Here is a 19,045-nt window from a genome sequence, read left to right as displayed (position 1 = left end):
AAACTGTATTTATGAGACAATAATGTTTGCTTACTTTAAAAAAAAAACTTTTGTGGTAAAAATGCCTTTATGGCGTCATAAATATGTACTGACGTACCTTTCCAGTAATGCATGCATCAAAAATATGTACTACATCCATTAGATTTTATGTGCTTGTATTTTAACAAGTTTTAACTAAAAAAAGTTAATAAATACACCTTGAGGTGTATGTTGCTATAACACACTTTTGAAAAAACAAGTGGGTGTATGTTAGCAAGTTTTATATGTGTTTGTTAGAATACACCCACTTATTTTTTAGAAGGAGTCATTTGGTAAGTGAATAATTAAAAAGTGGTTAAATACACCCTAAGGTGTAGCTTGCTAAAACACTTCCACATAGAAACTATTGGGTGTAAATTAACAAGTTACATCCATCTAAAAATACTAAGGTGTAAGTTAGCAACTTACATCTACTTGATTATATACAATCATTTTTATAAATTTTATCAAATTGTTTACATCCACTCAATAATTTACACACACATTCATTATTCCAAATATTGTACCTTAAGTTAGTCTCTATTACATCTTTCGTACCTTCATCGTGTCATTGTCTTTTTTTTTCTTTTAAGGATCTTCCTTAAGATAGTTATAAAACTGTCATCCTATTTAAATTTAATTAGAATAGAAACAAAAGAATGTTTTAATAAAATATAACTGGGTGTAACTTGTTAATTTACACCTTAATATTTTTAGGTAGGTTGTAAATTAACAACCCTATATATATTGGGTTGGTTGGTCATTACTATATATTAGAGTATGGACACTGAAGCGCATATCACCTAACATTGTGTATGGCGAATACGAGCGGCGTTAGAAAAGGTGCATGGACATATGAAGAAGACAACTGTCTCAAGGCTTACATTCTCAAGCATGGTGTAGGAAAATGGCATTTAATTCCTGAAAGAACAGGTATAACGAATGTTCCTTATTCTACTACGTATTTGGCTTATAATTAGTTAAAATAATTAAACAATTATATAGAAACAAATGTAAAATAACACATTTTCATTTTTTGACAAATTTTTTCCTAAACGTGCTTATATCAAAAACAGCTCAAATAAAAATTATTAAAACTAATAGGAGTATTCATAACCCAAATGGATCAAATTAGATCGAATTTTATAAAATAAAAAAAAATAAGTTTATATAAGTTATAATATATATTTATTTTTTAATCAATATTATGAGTTACCTTAATCTATTATTTATATGTTTTTAATTAATTTTTTATCTTGGACCAGCAAAAGAGAAGATATGAATATAGTGAACAATGGATCATAGTTTAAAGAAAACTAGAGATACTATAAACCTAGTACAATCTAATATTTATTTTTGAAAAAGGGATCACATTAGTTTATTATATTTTTAAATTGTTATAAAAAAGTCGTTTGTGTTAATATAAATCAAAAGGAATAATGGACGAGGGCCACGATTTATCCCAAATCCGTTAATTAAATAAGTATTGGACTTGTACCAAAATAAAAATAAATAAGAAGTGGACTGAACTGATAAATACAATAAAAAAGTGCAGTAATTCTTATGATTTTAGATTATAAAAACGAGTATTTTCGCACGTAAGATCTATGTTTTGTAAACAAACTATTGCGAGTTCACATAAACTGTGATAACATTTGGTAAATTCTCGATTTTACTAGTGATTTACTCACGAGTTTACGATTATACATTAGTTTAGTCTTGAAACAAAGATTTTTGGAAAACATTAGCCAACATTTAATTTTTTTTTTTTTTTTTTTTGAAGAAATTTAATATAATTATTTATGTGTTCCATACATGCACCTGACAGGATTGAATAGGTGTCGAAAAAGTTGTAGATTAAGATGGGTAAATTATTTAAACCCTTACATCAACAGGGAGGACTTTTCTAAGGATGAAGCTGATTTAATTTTAAGGTTACACAACCTCCTAGGGAATAGGTAAGCGTCCAAGGCCAAATCAATTATAAAATGATTCTTTTTTTTTTTTTAAGAAAATCAATTATTTCAATTATTTAATGATATAGGTGTTTAAATTAGCATGTATATATAATGATTGTTGCCTATTCGATCTACTGCATATTTTGTTTTTGAAAAAAGCTAAGAGAATATGTTAAAAACCAACAAAAGTTCATCTAGTATAAAATGTATCAAATAAAGCTTAAATGTTATGATGTTACAATAAGACAGTCAAGCTACTACACGATAGCCGAAAGAAAATAACAACTTTTGTACAACTTTCTATCTCATACTCACATAATGGTTTTATCCTCTTTTTTTTTTTTTCTCTCTCCATTGTTTTTAACCAATAAGAAGAGAGAAAAATAAGGTTGTCACTAAAATTATCATGAAATAGATGTACAAATATCGTTGCTCTATCAAAATATTTGGTAAACGTACTTGACATGATTGAATAGGTGTCGATAAAATTGTAGACTGAGGTGTGGTTAAATTATTTAAACCCCACCATCAACGGAGAGACCTTTTCTCAAAATGAAGTTGATATAATCCAAAGGTTACATGTCCTACAAATAAAGTAAAATTAAAATTGTATGTGTATGCCAGCTTCTGATCTTGTGATGCAATCAGTTTTTTTTTTTTTTTTTTTTTTTTGACTAAAATGATGCATTCAGTCTATAGTTAGAATAATTATATTCATATATTAGCTATATTTTTATTCTCTTTAGATAAAACATTTTAGCTAACTAACTTACTCATATGTATGATACATATAATATAGATGGACATTGATTGCTGCAAGACTTCAGGGTAGATCAGCTAATGATGTGAAAAACTATTGGAACACCCATTTGAGAAAAAATGTTGTTTTAGGAGCAAAAGAAAACACAGAAAAAGAGAAACCTAATGAAATCATTAAAGCTCATGATGCTATTAAAGAGCCTCGGTTGAATGTTAAACCTAATCCTGTGACTCATCCATTATTGACTTCAAAAACATTTGGTGATGTTTCCAGAGATCGTGATGACTCATCAGACACTATGGTTCCCGATCAAATTGATTCACAACCAAATCTAGATAATGCCCCGATACTATGTTTGCAATCTGGTTGCTCTTCATCACAAGAGGGGAAATATAAGCTTTTCAAATGGTTATGACTCCATTTGGGATTCCAAACCTTCTAGATTTTTGTTCCGTGTGGGATGTTCAGTTAGCTGTGTAATGTTCTTAGATATACTTTGAGTCTTTTAATGTTAATTTTTTTTTTTTCAATAAGAATGATTTGGATGAGTGAGTAGTATATAGCAATATAAAGTGGAACGAAATGCAATTGAGCAGAATGGAAACATAGATTCCACGTTAAATTTAATGATTTGAGGCATTTAATGAGGAAATGTAGCCAAATTTGAATGAAAATTAAACGAGGATAAACAATTTGGATCGATGCCATTGCTTTCTAATTAATTTCATTATTGGATCGTATACATGTGTTATGCACAATATGTGAGCTGAAAATATATTTTTAAAGGTTAAATTGCACTTTTGGTCTCCTAACTATGTAGTTGGTATCACTTTGATCCCTTAATTAAAACTCGATTTATTTTGGTCCTTTCCTTTAGTTTTAATTCAAAAACGTTAGGTTTTCATCATTTTCTTCTGGAGATATGTACGGTGTTATACTAGCATTTCACGGGTCTCAGTCATAGTATAAAAAAGAGTCCCTTATATATAACAAGTCGTATTTTTGTTGTTGTGATTAATGATGAATGACACATGCATTAGTTATGATGGTCAACAATATATTATCCATTTTCGATCACTAATCTAATAGTTATTTTATTTTCGTGAATAACTCGCATGAGAAATGCCTAAATTATTTGTCATATGATATGTCGCGTCATTTTTCGGAGATCAAGGTTTATTATGAAAATATTTTTGTGATTTTGATTATTTGCATGTTTTTTGTTGTTTTTTTGGAATATTAAATAAAAATTAAACTAACGGAGCAATAAAAATAAAAGCGCGTAGATTTTTGTAGTGACGTTGGTGTTTACACTGATTTTTGGTAAACAATCGTTGGTTTCAATAATGTTTACTTGCAAGATCAACTAGTAAATCTTAGGAGCATATTGTGCTTTTTATGGTATGAAATAAACGTAATACTTGTTCGTAAAGTATTTTGATAAAGTAAAAGACAAGAACAAAATGCAAATAACTGAATTCAACAGAATTGAATCCAATCGAAATTCTGTAAAGATAGCAATAAAAGAGAATACTTCGAAAAGGTTAAGTAAATTGCAAAGTTGTTCAAAGAAATGTATTGAATTTGTAAAGACTTAATGAAAATTGGTGCACATATTCATACTTTGCAACTTGTGATTCGTTTGTCGCAACCATACGGACAGTATTGAGTGTAAGTTTTTAGTATGATTGAATTGTGACCCGTTTTTCCTAAGAAAAACCCCTATTTATACAAATAGACCTATAACTGCCTAATCATAGCCATTCGATTTGAATATCGAATAGAGCTGTTGCAACTTCTTGATCTTATCCACAAAGTTGATGGCGCCTCGATAACTTCCCTTATCCGTCGAACTAAAGTTATTATCTTCGATTCTTGCTGAGGACATATCTTCGATAGACCTTTTTCGAAGCTAAACCCATGTTTCGTAGGTCAAACCTTTGACTGCATTAAATGATAGCCTCTTCACAAATATTGGCTAACAAATTGTCCCCCAGAAACGTTATGTTTAAACTCTTTTTCGATCAAAAGAAACTTGACGTTTCTGAAAGCTTCCGATAAAGTATGACTTCTTCGCATGACATCATTTCTTTGGGAAAGGGCATTTCAAAAGGTTTATTTTTAAACTGTCCCCACCACAGCTTAGTGGGCCATGTTTGTTATTGGGAACCATAAAAAACAACTGTCCCATGCGATCATTGACATCTGTCAAATATCAAAGGCTATATATGACCTTGAGTCATACTTTTACTCTTTACTTTGCCTCCTTTTAGCATTTTTACTCTTTTCACTGCATCCTTCTCCCTCCTTGCGATACAACACTGTTCATCGCTCCCAACCAAAAATTGTAACTTCATGACGCGCGCTGAAGGTTCTTCTTCTCAATCAATGAAACAACATGAACCAACTCAATTTATGGAAGAACCGGATGTCAATGAAGCTGAAGACAAAATCTGGAAATCCCAGGTAATTATCTCATGCCCAAATTCATCGCATGCATACCTAGGGCCTTTGTCGGATGACTCTGATGATCAGGAAAATCTCAATGTTGTTTTCCCTTGTAATGAGGAACACTCGCCTCTTATTTTTTCAAAAGGTCCGTATGACCTAAGCTTTTTGAAATCCAAATTTAGAACCGAGCCTAAGATAGAAAACAATGAGAAATACCTTGATTGGCTGGATAAAATGGAAAAAGTCAAAGGTTCCTTTTGGAGGGAAATGAGAATTTTTGATCTCATCCAGTTATCCCGTCAGGGACCCAAATATCATAATGAAATGATCATTGCCGCCCTTCATTTCTGGAACCCTTCAACTAATAGTCTTCATTTAAAATGTGGAATGCTCACGCCCACTTTGCTAGACGTGGCCGGTCTAGTTGGTCTAAAACCTATAGGACAGACCTTCGATCCTGACACACATTCATCGGAAGTGTCTTTCGATTTCTCGAGACCTGGTTACGGCAATTTCATAATTGACCATCATAACACTTATAGTACCAAAGTGTCTGATCAAGAGCATATTGCTTTTTTAACTTATTTGCTGTCTATGTACATTTTCTGCTCAAGATCGATTCAGATCCCTAAGAAGTTTACAACCTTAGCAATTCAATTACACGAAGGGAGAGATATTTGCTTAAGTAAGCTCATCTTAGGATCTTTGTATGAGAGTTTGAACCAAGCAGTGTCTAGTATAAAAGATTTTCAGCCTGGTAGCAGCCTTATTATACCTGGCCCCATCTGGTTATTTCAACTGTGGCTCTTAGCCACCTTCAGAACAAAGCTAGCAGTACATCTGCCCCCTGCTCTTTCGAAAGCCTATGACAACAGACCTATCGAAGGTTTAGGTTTGGCCATGCTCCAATATGGTAACAGAAGCTCTCCAGATTTATTTGCAGTGGCTTACAATGCTTTTTTAAGTTGCACATCCTTCACACCTTCAATGGCTCCTTTTACCACTAGGACTCACGGGCCTACGTGGTTTACAGCAAAGTTTCCAACTGATTCCACTGAAGATGAAGTAGATGTTAATGCTATTTGGGAAGCTTATCTGACCCCCACCTTTCTATCTAGTAGAGTGACTGCTGGAAGCCCATATGGAGTGTATGGCGATCAACCCAACCATGTAGCCAGACAATTTGGTTTAGTTCAAATCAAACCAGATTCATTATACAAGTGCTTAGATGACTTGAGGCAACCTCTTATAGAGCATGTATGGAGATCTACCTTGCGTCGGGCTCAGCGGCAAAAGCTTATTTTCGAACCAAAGCCATATGTTTCATCTTTTGCATGCACAGAAATATTCTATTGATGGTGGCAGTGCTATTTCAAGCGCCAAACCGATTGTATAGATCCTGATACTATGCTTCCTAAATTGATTCTTGCTTTTCATACTATGCAGAGGAAATCGAAGAAAAACAAAGGTACGCATATTCGAGAAATCCAAGCTTTTCAAAACTTCTTTCAAACTGTATATGACCATCTTCATCTTAAGAGGACAGTTTATTATGCGGCTAAAACATTAAGGGATAAAATTCATGATAAAATTTCCTCAATGTCTTTTCCTCCTTTTACCCCCAGTAAATACCTTTTTGCACTTTATTTTATAAAGAAGTTTCCCGTTCTGCCAACCAGTCAGTTGGCATTGGCCTTTAGGCCACCCTATCCCAAATGGTTATTTTGTGATTGTCTAATGGGAATGGAACAAAAATTTATAAAGAGGGACAAGGACAAAGTGACTGCAACAAGCACAGCTTGTACACTTTTATAGGTCATCTACACTTAAATCATCCTCACATTCGAATTTTGTCCGAAATAGGGTTAGGTATGAAATCCTTCGATTTTCTTTTGCAGAATCTAACCAAACCTCAAATCTCTTATATCAATCAAAAGAGGAAATTTACTTATCTGTTTATGTTTTCTGGCTCGCAGCTCTTCCTTTGGCTTCAGGGGAAGTAGAATATCCCGAAGAGGACAGCTCTCGAAAGACTTCCAAGTCAAAATCTGACAAGACGTCCCAGAAGAAGAAATCCTCAAAGATAGAAAAAAGGAAGAATTTTGAAAAATCTTCCAAGGAAAAGCAAGCTCGCACTGTCGAGGATATGGTAAGTCGATTCTCGATTTGTCTCATCCATGCTTATCATATGGGATCTTTGAGTTTAAACTTCCTTGTAGGTTGAAGTCTTTCCTGATGCTGCTGAAAGACCTGCCATCTCTGAACCTCTCAAACTGAAAGAGGGTCGCAGGAGGAGGAAACATGACTCTCTGGCTATCGAGATAGATGCAGTTGATGACTCCTTAGGCCAACTTAGCCCAAAAAAGATGAAAACTCGCAAAGATTCGAATCCCAACAGTGCTCATTCCTGCGTTGGTGACAACGCTCTAAAGGTATCTCTCATAAACCTCTTGTTTTTATTCCATTTGTGGGTAGTGAAATGCGTTTCTCAAAACAATATTTTTCTTGCAGGCTATCCAAATTGACATACCCCAACAGGCTCAACTTGGTCAAGCAGAAGCTTCGCCTATTGCTGAAGAGGATGAAGGCGTTGAGACCAACATTCCTACACCTGATGTGGAGATCACTTCTCCTAATCAGATTGTGGTAGAATCAAGTGATCGTTAGGGCGAAATGCTTGTAGGGGGTAGCGACGCGGAAGCGGATCTCGATGCAGACCAATTTATCATAACTCCTAGAGAAGATCCTATCGCTGAAAACCCTCCACTCGCTCGTACCCCAGATTCGATGGGTAATGTTGAACTAATTCAAACTGACTCAACCTTGGATCCAATAGCCTTAGGTCAACTTGAAGAAGCTAATCCTTTGGATGCCTTTGACCTCTTAGCCAGTGACATTCTCCTTTCGAGAAGTACAGGGAGATCTTCTAATGTGTCTGCTGGGGATCCTTCACAAACTTCGACTGAAAATCTCTTCGCAGAGTTTCGAAGTAAAGGTTTAAGAGCTGATCTATTTGAGGTTATAGAGCAAGATGAGAATGCCATTCTCGAAATACGAGAGTTATTGTGCAAGCTCATAGGCCTTCCTTCAGGTCTCAAATTTCAAAAGTTTTCTAAAGCACTAGAGCCCCTTTTGGATAACATCAAACAAGGGTGTCTTCAGAGGAAAGATGGCAAGGCTAAACTTGAAGAACAAACCATTCGATATGATCAGCTTTTGGATGAAATTGCCGAATTCAAAGCCAAGCTTGAGGCTTTTCGACAAGAAACCCCTCTGATCCAATCCCAAGTGGCAGAGATTGATTCGTCGATTGCCCTATATAAGGTAAAAATTGAGCAGTTAGAGGGTCAAAAAGCCCAACTTTTGGCTAAAGAAGGTTTCATGAGGTCAGAGGCCCAAATTGCTATCAAAAAGATCAAAGAATCGAAATCTTCTCAGCAGTAAATAGCAATTCTTACTGACCAAGGGAAAGTTCTCGATGAAAAACTTGGTGGTTTGAAACAACAATATCATCACCTCACTTCTGGTTTTAAAATGTAAACCATTTTGCATCGAAACTTTCTAAGGATATCTTTGTGTTTAATTTGTTCCTTTATATTTCATATGTATTTGTTTTGTAACGGTCCAAGAACCGTTTAACATTAATATTATGATTTTATTTGAGCAACTATATATATATAATATATATATCTATTTTTTAGTTACTTCTTTGATGGAACAAATTTCAAGATGACCATATGTTTGAGAAACTAAACAGTTTCTTCTTAACTTGATAAGACTAATCTTGTCTTGGAAATCGTAAAACCTCCAAAAAATCTAATTATGAGATTCTTTTAGGGAAGATAAAACATAAAGTTTTTCCAACTTCTTTCTCAAGGTTTTTGAATTACGGCCGTACCTTAATGCCACGTGTCTCCATCTGATCTATGATGATAAAAAAGAACCGTCGTTTGAGTTTCAAAGAGAAAGAAAAACCACTTTTCAACTTCCTCATTTCATTATAAATACCATCCTCTTTGTCTTGTGTTATTCATATCTCATTTACCTTTCTTCGTGTTCTTTAAACACCCTTCCATAAACAAAACTTCTTCATGGAATTCATAAGTTGCTTGAGCGATGATCTGATCATAGACATTGCTGCAAAGGTTGCTAGTCACAGCATGTTTGACCTTTTCTCTTTTCAAAGACAAAACAAGAGAATTGCTGCTCTCTGTAGAGACCGTAAGGTCTCAAGAGCCTTTGGGGAGGATTGCATCAAATTACTCACAGATCTTAAACCTTTGCATCCGAAGTTGGACTTCAAGCTTTGCTTATGGGATCATGGGAATCCCATGTTTTGTATTTTGCGATGCACTCAGCACATGCTAAATGCTGAGTGTAACAGCCCGATTTTTAGCTAGTTTTATTTTAATTACTTTTATTGTGTGATTGTGTGTGATTAATTGTGATTGTGTGTATTTTATTGTCATCGGGTGCATTTAAATGGATTACCGTATTAGAAGGGTATTCTGGTCATTTGGCGAGTAAGGGTAAAATGGTAATTTTGGTGAGAATTATTTTAATATTTAGTGAGAACCCTTATTTTACTAAGTTACTAGTGTAGTGATTAGTTTTTACCGTTAGTGACCGTTCGTTATATTTTACCGTTGTTAGTGAAGGTAAATCGACATTAACAGAATAAGCAGCGGAATAAAATTTCGATTTACTTTCCTTGGATCATTACGAATTGGAACTTGAACCAGTGATTCGATTGTTACCTTAGAATGATTAGTCTGAAAACGATCGGTGGAATCTGTGAACTGGAGTCTCGATCACAGCCAAGCAAACAGCAGAGCCTCTATTGAGTCCACACGAATAGTGCTCCTCCAAAACCTCGGTGCTAGCCAAGAAGACGGAAGTCAGAGAACTAGGGTTTCTGCAAGGAAAACGTAACCGCAAACTATTGCACTAGGTTTCTATTTATAGAACTCCTTATGTGCTTTGCAAGTCAAACTCGTTTTTGACTTCACTAAGCCCAATACGAGTTTAGCAAATTTTGCTAAATCATTCGCATTATTTACTAAGCGCACCCTTTATATAAGTTGTACTTATACATATCTCTTTTGACTGTTCTTTGTGTGTGACCCTTTAGGTTCTAGTCACGTTGGCAATGATATTAAATCTAATATCTAATACCATAAACAATGAGCGGTATCTAGCAACACATCATTGCTACCCAAGTGAAAAGAATGTCAAGTGATCTGACGAAACCTTTCATGATAACACATATGTGTATAATTACTCCTTTGTCTCAATATCTTCATTGATCCCAAGGCATAGATAGTGTCACCCTTGTATAGATCAATGTTTATTTATCTTGATTCCGAAATATACTATTTAACGAATAAGTCCAATATCTTATATTGACTTAGTTCGGCATGGCCATGCATATTTATAGTCATATTTCATCAAGAGGCCTAAAGATATATCTCCTGTTTATGAGGAGGGACAAATCCCATCTAGAACACTCATGCCCCTCAGCATGATTCGTCAAGTACCCATCAACCAACGTTATTGTTATCCTTTTACAGACAACGTTAGAATGGCAACAAAGCACTTGAGTCCACATCTAGAGATCATAGTGGTTGCAGGTCTAAGAGCAATATACATTATTATCATTTTGAGAATATCTTATGACAATTTCATAACTTACTATGTAGTATTCTCATAGTGGGTCAATCCAATATAAATATTACTTCTAATATTTATATCTATGTATAGACTTGATATCTCATATCTATGACCCATGAGATGCGGTCATCAGTCTACATACATAATAGTCTCGACGCTTTATTATTATCCTTTATTCATATTAAAGCTTTGACTACGGATACATTTAAGAATAGCGTTCTATAAGATAATGTAATCTCATGATTAAGTCACACTTAATATATTATTACACGAACTATCTATTCTAAGGACTTTATTAACATTATCTAAATATAATAAAGAGTGCCATATATTATTCAATAATAAAAGTCATGATACATAAGATAGATTTAACATAAACTATTGGCCTCTAGGGCTTACACCAATAATCTTCCACTAGCACTAGAGCCAATTAGGCATAAACCTAATACCCATAGATCTAGTATGACCATCATGCTTCTGCTGGGCAAGAGCTTTAGTAAGTGGATCAACGACATTGTCCAATGTTGGTACTTTGCATATTTTAACATCTCCTCTTTCGATAATCTCTCGAATAAGATGATAACGCCTTTGTATGTGTTTGGATTTCTGGTGAGATCTAGGTACTTTGAATAAGATGATAACGCCTTTATATTGTTATCACATAGTAATTTAATGGGATCCACAATACTCGGAACTATTCCAAGATCAGAAATAAATTTCTTAATCCAAACAGCTTCTTTTGCGGCATTGGATGCAGCAATATACTCGGCTTCAGTTGTAGAATCAGCGACTGTTTCTTGCTTTGAACTTTTCCAGCTCACAGCACCGCCATTTAAGCAAAACACATATCCAGATTGCGATCTAAAGTCATCATGATCGGTCTGAAAACTAGCATCAGTGTAACCAATTACAGAGAGCTCTTCTTGACCTCCATAGATCAAGAAGGTATCCTTAGTTCTTCTCAAGTACTTAAGGATATTCTTGACAGCAATCCAATGTTCTTTGCCAGGATTAGACTGGTATCTGCTCGTAGCACTTAAAGCATACGAGACATCTGGTCAAGTACATATCATAGCATACATGATAGAACCAATTGCTGAAGCATATGGAATATCACGCATTCGATCCCTTTCGTCATTAGTCGAAGGGGATTGAGTCTTTGATAGATTTAATCCTGACGACATAGGAATGAATCCTTTCTTGGAATCATGCATATTGAAACGTCTCAGGACTTTGTTTATATATGTACCCTGACTTAAGCCAAGCAATCTTTGTGATCTATCTCTATAGATCCTGATTCCTAATATATAGGAGGCTTCACCTAAGTCTTTCATAGAAAAGCATTTCCCTAACCAAGTTTTGATTTCTTGTAATGTAGGGATGTCATTTCCGATTAATAATATGTCATCCACATATAAAATCAGAAATGAAACTATGCTCCCACTAACCTTCTTGTAAACACAAGGCTCATCTTCATTTTTATTGAATCCATACTGTTGTACAGTTTCATCAAAGCGAAGATTCCAACTTCTAGAAGCTTGCTTTAATCCATAGATTGATCGCTGCAATTTGCATACCTTTTTGGTTGCTTTAGGATCGCCAAAACCTTCAGGTTGTGTCATGTACACATCCTCAAGTAGATTTCCATTAAGGAAAGCAGTTTTGACATCCATTTGCCAGATTTCATAATCGTGGTATGCAGCGATGGCAAGTAAGATCCGAATGGATTTAATCATTGCAACTGGTGAAAAGGTTTCATCATAGTCTACACCATGAATTTGTTTGAAGCCTTTAGCAACCAGTCGCGCTTGGTAGGTACTAACCTTTCCATCCATGTCAATTTTCTTTTTGAAAACCCACTTGCATCCTATAGGATTAATTCCTTCAGGTGCATCAATCAAGTTCCAAACTTGATTTGTGTACATGGAATCCATTTCAGATTTCATGGCTTCAAGCCACTTCTCAGATTCGGGGCCAGTTATGGCCTCCGTGTAAGTCACAGGCTCATCTTGGTCCATGAGCAATACATCACCCTCTTGTGATATGAGATACCCATATCTTTCGGGTTCTTGACGTATCCTGCTAGACCTACGCGGTTCTTGTGTTACTGGGATAGGATTTTCTGTCATAACAGTTTGTGTATCCTGTCCTTGTTCCTCTTGTGGTATTTCATTCTCTGTGGGTCTTGAATTTCTTCAAGATTTACTTTGCTCCCACTGATTCTCCTGGAGACAAAATCCTTCTCAAGGAAGACTCCAGTTCTGGCAACAACAATTGTGCCTTCAGGTGGTTTGTAAAAGTAGTATCCCCTAGTTTCTTTAGGATATCCCACAAAGAAACATTTTTCAGATTTTTGTTCAAGCTTAGTAGACATAAGTCGTTTTATATAAGCTTCACAACCCCAAATCTTAAAATGTCCCACATTGGGTTTTCGACCATTCCATATCTCATATGGTGTCTTTTCTACCGCTTTAGATGGAACTCGGTTAAGTGTGTAAGCTGCAGTTAATAAGGCGTACCCCCATAAGAAGTTTGGAAGTTCAGGATGACTCATCATAGATCGGACCATGTCTAACAAGGTTCGATTTCTCCTTTCAGACACACCGTTCCATTGCGGTGTTCCAGGAGGTGTGAGTTGGGACAGTATCCCACATTCTTTAAGATGATTGTCAAACTCTAAGCTCAAATATTCTCCACCTCGATCAGATCGAAGCATTTTGATTTTCTTGCCTAGTTGGTTTTCTACTTCATTTTGAAATTCTTTGAAGAAAGTAAATGATTCAGATTTATGTTTCATTAGATACACATATCCAAATCTACTAAAGTCATCAGTGAATGTAATGAAGTAGTGAAAGCCTCCTCTAGCAGTTATGTTTAGGGGTCCACACACATCAGTATGTATGAGACCTAAAAGATCACTAGCCCTTTCACCTTGACCGGTAAATGGAGCTTTTGTCATTTATCCCAATAAACAAGATCGACATGTTTCATATGATTCAAAATCAAAAGAATCCAAAAATCCATCTTTATGGAGTTTGGAAATGCGATTCTCATTTATATGTCCTAAACGACAATGCCAAAGGTAAGTTGGATTCAACTCATTAGGTTTCAACCTTTTAGCATTAATGTTATAGATAGGCATATCGAGATCTAGGACATAAAGTCCATTACTCAAATTTGCGTTAGCATAAAGAATATTATCCAAATAAACGGAACAACATTTGTTCTTTATTGTAAAATAAAAACCAGCCTTGTCCAAACAAGAAATTGAAATAATATTCCTGCTAATGGCAGGTACATAATAGCAGTTTTCTAAATTAAGTAAAAGACCACTAGGTAAGGTCAATACATAAGTTCCAACAGCTAAAGCAGCAACCTTTGCTCCATTGCCAACTCTAAGATCGACCTCGCCTTTTGCCAATGCTCTACTCTTTCTCAGACCCTGCACATCAGTACAAATATGAGAACCACATCCAGTATCTAATATCCATGATGTAGAAGTAGACATATTAATTTCTATAACAAAAATACCTGTAGAAGTAGTAGGAACATTTCCATTCTTCTTATCTTCCAGATACTTTGGACAGTTTCGCTTCCAATGCCCAGTGTTGTTGCAATAGAAGCACTTACCATCCTTAGCCACGCCTCCAGTAGGCTTCAAAGATTTGGTTGATGGCTTGGCAACAACTTTGCTTTTGCCATTTCCCTTAGACTTATTAGGCTTTTTATGGTGCTTTTTGAACTTGCCATTATTAACCATTAAAATGGCAGCAACCTTTCCTTTTCCCTTCATGTTTTTCTCAGCAGTTCTCAACATAGCTGCAAGCTGTGGAAGTGTCTTGTCCATATCATTCATTAGAAAGTTCTGGACAAAACCGTTGAAGCTTTCAGGCAACGATTGCAGCACAAGATCAACGACTAGCTCTTGTTCAAGGACAAATCCCAAACGAGCTAGGTTTTCAGAGTACCCAATCATTTTGAGCACATGAGGTCCTACGGGACCTCCCTCTGACAACTTGGTGGAAAACAGGGCTTTAGAGACATCAAACCTCTCATGCCTGGCTTGCTCTTCATAAAGAGTCTTCAGATGTTCGATCATATTGAACGCTGTCATCCCTTCATGCTGTTTTTGCAGCTCGGGAGTCATTGAAGCCAGCATGATGCATGAAACTTCTACGGAATCATTGAGATGCTTGGCATGAGCATTTCTTAGAGCCGCAGAAGCTCCAGTAGGAGGTGCCTCAGGAATGGGTCCATCCAGCACATACAGCTTTTTTTCGTGGGTGAGGACAATCCTCATGTTACGGGACCAGTCTATAAAATTTGTTTCAGTCAATTTTTCCTTTTCGATGAGGGATCGCAAAATGTTTGTGGAAGCGTTATTGGCCATCTACAATTTAAAATGTGCAAAATAAGTATCATGAAAATATATTTAATTTGGTCTTTAATTAAATACGCTCCCACTATTTTACTCAAATCAAATGACCTTCAAACATTTGACTCGAAAAATCCCGTTGGAAGATTTTCTAGTGGATTGAAATCCTTATTTCACCTTGTTTTAAGTCAACGGGGGCTGTACTTAAAACTTAGCTATTTAGGTAGGAACATTTCCAATTGTATCTTATACAACTTTCAAATCAATTGGCGGAATAACTCTTTATTCAATTCTATCATATAGAAGTCGTCCAATTATAGCTTCTAAATTTATTCTAATCTTATTAAAATTAATTTAGTTAAGTTTGACCCAAAAGAATAACACTTGGATAAATTGGATTACTGCACCGCAACTTACTAGTATAGAATATGCGCTTTACGGAGGCAAAACCCACATATTCAATATTAGTCTTGAAGGGTGTTAAACTTTTGGAAAGCTTTAAACTTAATATTTAAATTGAAGGATTTTTATTAAATTTGATCTCACCTCACCACGGCTTATATATCATATATATTCGCACTCCAATCAAAACATGCATAACATTTATACAAAATAAAAGTGACATGATTATGGCCATCCTAACGCTATGACTCTCTCAAGCCAATGAGAGAATCTAAACTAATCCTAGAAACGACCTTGCTTCTCCAAGCTTGACTTCCAGGACTATCCTTACGTCTTGAGCCCTATTACCTCCTTTGTATTCTATTTACATTACATATGAAGAAAACTCGTTTTACATACGAGGGAGTGGATGAGAAGAGAATGTACAATAGAGATATAAGAGAAAGGCACGGCACGCAGGCCGTATTTTAATATCCAAAAGAAATAAAATAAAAGGACTATGGCCATAATCATTCACATGATAATAATAACAAACACACTTTTATTATTATTAATTATTCCTTATAATTAAATAAATTAAATTAAAATTTGACATATGATCACCCTACGCAGATTCAGCATGAACGATTCACTTTGAATTAACACCGTATTTCGCATCAACATTTGACACGTTTCTGATTACCCTAATCGTTTCGGCAAACCCTAATTCTGTTACAACAATCTGATCTTTATTAAACAAGTACTCTGATTGTTTATTCACGTATCATGACCGAGTCTAGGATGCTTCACGAGAGTACACAGAATCGGTTACGAAGCTCCATACATCAGATCAATTAACATGAAAAATATCATCTGACTTATTTAAACTATGATCAAATCCAGTATATCATATATACCGTTGTTATACAGAATTTACCAATCATGCTTCTGTCAATATGTATGATCGAAAGGTTTGATGTTTCACCAGAAACGGTTTCTGAAACATCAAAACGGTTCGAAAAGCCATGCACATACACGTGATTGATATTATTATTAACTGCGTTTTATGATCGATCAATCATTTTTCTGTCGATATGTGTAATCGAAACGTCGATGTTTCACCAGAAACGGTTTCTGAAACATTGAATCAAATCGAAAACACATGCACAGAAAGCATAATATGATGCGATGCCAATTTTAATTTTTCTTTATTATTTATGTTCGTTCAATATGTTTAATCAAATTAGAACATAAAGCAGTAACAAAACAATCCGATTCAAGGTTTTGTAATTGGCTCTGATACCACTGAAGGTAAATCGACATTAACAAAATAAGCAGCGGAATAAAATTTCGATTTACTTTCCTTGGATCATTACGAATTGGAACTTGAACCAGTGATTCGATTGTTACCTTAGAATGATTAGTCTGAAAACGATCGGTGGAATCTGCGAACTGGAGTCTCGATCACAGCCAAGCAAACAGCAGAGCCTCTATTGAGTCCACACGAACAGTGCTCCTCCAAAACCTCGGTGCTAGCCAAGAAGACGGAAGTCAGAGAACTAGGGTTTCTGCAAGGAAAACGTAACCGCAAACTATTGCACTAGGTTTCTATTTATAGAACTCCTTATGTGCTTTGAAAGTCAAACTCGTTTTTGACTTCACTAAGCCCAATACGAGTTTAGCAAATTTTGCTAAATCATTAGCATTATTTACTAAGCGCACCCTTTATATAAGTCGTACTTATACATATCTCTTTTGACTGTTCTTTGTGTGTGACCCTTTAGGTTCTAGTCACGTTGGCAATGATATTAAATCTAATATCTAATACCATAAACAATGAGCGGTATCTAGCAACACATCATTGCTACCCAAGTGACAAGAATGTCAAGTGATCTGACGAAACCTTTCATGATAACACATATGTGTATAATTACTCCTTTGTCTCAATATCTTCATTGATCCCAAGGCATAGATAGTGTCACCCTTGTATAGATCAATGTTTATTTATCTTGATTCCGAAATATACTATTTAACGAATAAGTCCAATATCTTATATTGACTTAGTTCGGCATGGCCATGCATATTTATAGTCATATTTCATCAAGAGGCCTAAAGATATATCTCCTATTTATGAGGAGGGACAAATCCCATCTAGAACACTCATGCCCCTCAGCATGATTCATCAAGTACCCATCAACCAACGTTATTGTTATCCTTTTACAGACAACGTTAGAATGGCAACAAAGCACTTGAGTCCACGTCTAGAGATCATAGTGGTTTCAGGTCTAAGAGCAATATACATTATTATCATTGTGAGAATATCTTATGACAATTTCATAACTTACTATGTAGTATTCTCATAGTGGGTCAATCCAATATAAATATTACTTCTAATATTTATATCTATGTATAGACTTGATATCTCATATCTATGACCCATGAGATGCGGTCATCAGTCTACATACATAATAGTCTCGACGCTTTATTATTATCCTTTATTCATATTAAAGCTTTGACTACGGATACATTTAAGAATAGCGTTCTATAAGATAATGTAATCTCATGATTAAGTCACACTTCATATATTATTACACGAACTATCTATTCTAAGGAATTTATTAACATTATCTAAATATAATAAAGAGTGCCATATATTATTCAATAATAAAAGTCATGATACATAAGATAGATTTAACATAAACTATTGGCCTCTAGGGCTTACACCAACAGTTAGTAATTACCGTTGAGTGTATAGAAACTTTTAGAATTATGTTAGGATGGGTTAGGCCCATTACAATTTTTAGTTGAGCCCATTGAGGGGAATAACATTAGGGTTGTCATAGAATTATCATTCATTCACTTGATAAAACATTTTCCTAGAGAGAGGGAGAGGTAGAGAGAGAAAGAGGTGAAGAGAAGAACAAGAGAGTTGAAGGGAAAGCTTGAGGAATCAAGTGGGGTGACCTAGGAGCTGAATTGAAGCAAGAGTTTGGGTTAATCATCTTCAAAGGTAAGGGGGTTAGTTATTATCATAATTATGTACAATTTTTGCATTTTCTCATGTTGTATGAAAATGGGTTGATGAACAATTGTTGCTAAATTCGTGCTCTTGCTGTGATGCTATTTTCTTGTGCATGAATTGATGACTATGGTATGTTTGTGGGTGAAATTACATGTTTTAAAGTATGTATAAATGTTAAGTTATAAAATTATGCTTAATTGATGAAATTTGATATGTTTTGATTGAAATGAGATGTGACTCATATTCCATTGATGTGGTTATTGTTAACTGATGCTATTGTGAGTGAATCATGATTTGGGTATACTTAATTGTGGATTGATGATGAGAAATAAAGTGTTGTTGGTGGTTTTGTGAAATTGGTGAAGTTGAGTTAAGTGTTCATGTGAAGGACCAAAGTGAACTTTGATATA

The 19,045-nt window shown here is 35.1% G+C and overlaps 1 protein-coding gene across 1 annotated transcript; it reads left to right on the top strand.

The window, feature by feature from the left end:
• The first annotated feature begins 827 nt into the window (after positions 1 to 827).
• Positions 828 to 3,297, top strand: LOC25480603 (transcription factor MYB114). Its single transcript, XM_013586936.3, has 3 exons — positions 828 to 951; positions 1,847 to 1,976; positions 2,776 to 3,297. Exons 1-3 carry the CDS (start codon positions 834 to 836, stop codon positions 3,149 to 3,151), a joined length of 624 nt encoding a protein of 207 aa, XP_013442390.1. The 5' UTR covers positions 828 to 833; the 3' UTR covers positions 3,152 to 3,297.
• Positions 3,298 to 19,045: the final 15,748 nt, after the last annotated feature.

Source organism: Medicago truncatula, chromosome 7 (assembly GCF_003473485.1).
Source record: "Medicago truncatula cultivar Jemalong A17 chromosome 7, MtrunA17r5.0-ANR, whole genome shotgun sequence".
Lineage (NCBI taxonomy): Eukaryota > Viridiplantae > Streptophyta > Magnoliopsida > Fabales > Fabaceae > Medicago > Medicago truncatula.
The sequence above is the reverse complement of the archived record's forward strand: the minus strand, read 5'-3'. Positions and strand labels throughout refer to the sequence as shown.

What these genes read in the sequence shown, in the direction of transcription:
- LOC25480603 (XM_013586936.3), top strand. Translation starts at nt 834, where the DNA reads ATGGCGAATACGAGCGGCGTTAGAAAAGGTGCATGGACATATGAAGAA. An exon ending in TTTAATTCCTGAAAGAACAG is followed by an intron (nt 952 to 1,846) that starts GTATAACGAATG and finishes TGCACCTGACAG; the next exon opens with GATTGAATAGGTGTCGAAAA. An exon ending in CACAACCTCCTAGGGAATAG is followed by an intron (nt 1,977 to 2,775) that starts GTAAGCGTCCAA and finishes CATATAATATAG; the next exon opens with ATGGACATTGATTGCTGCAA.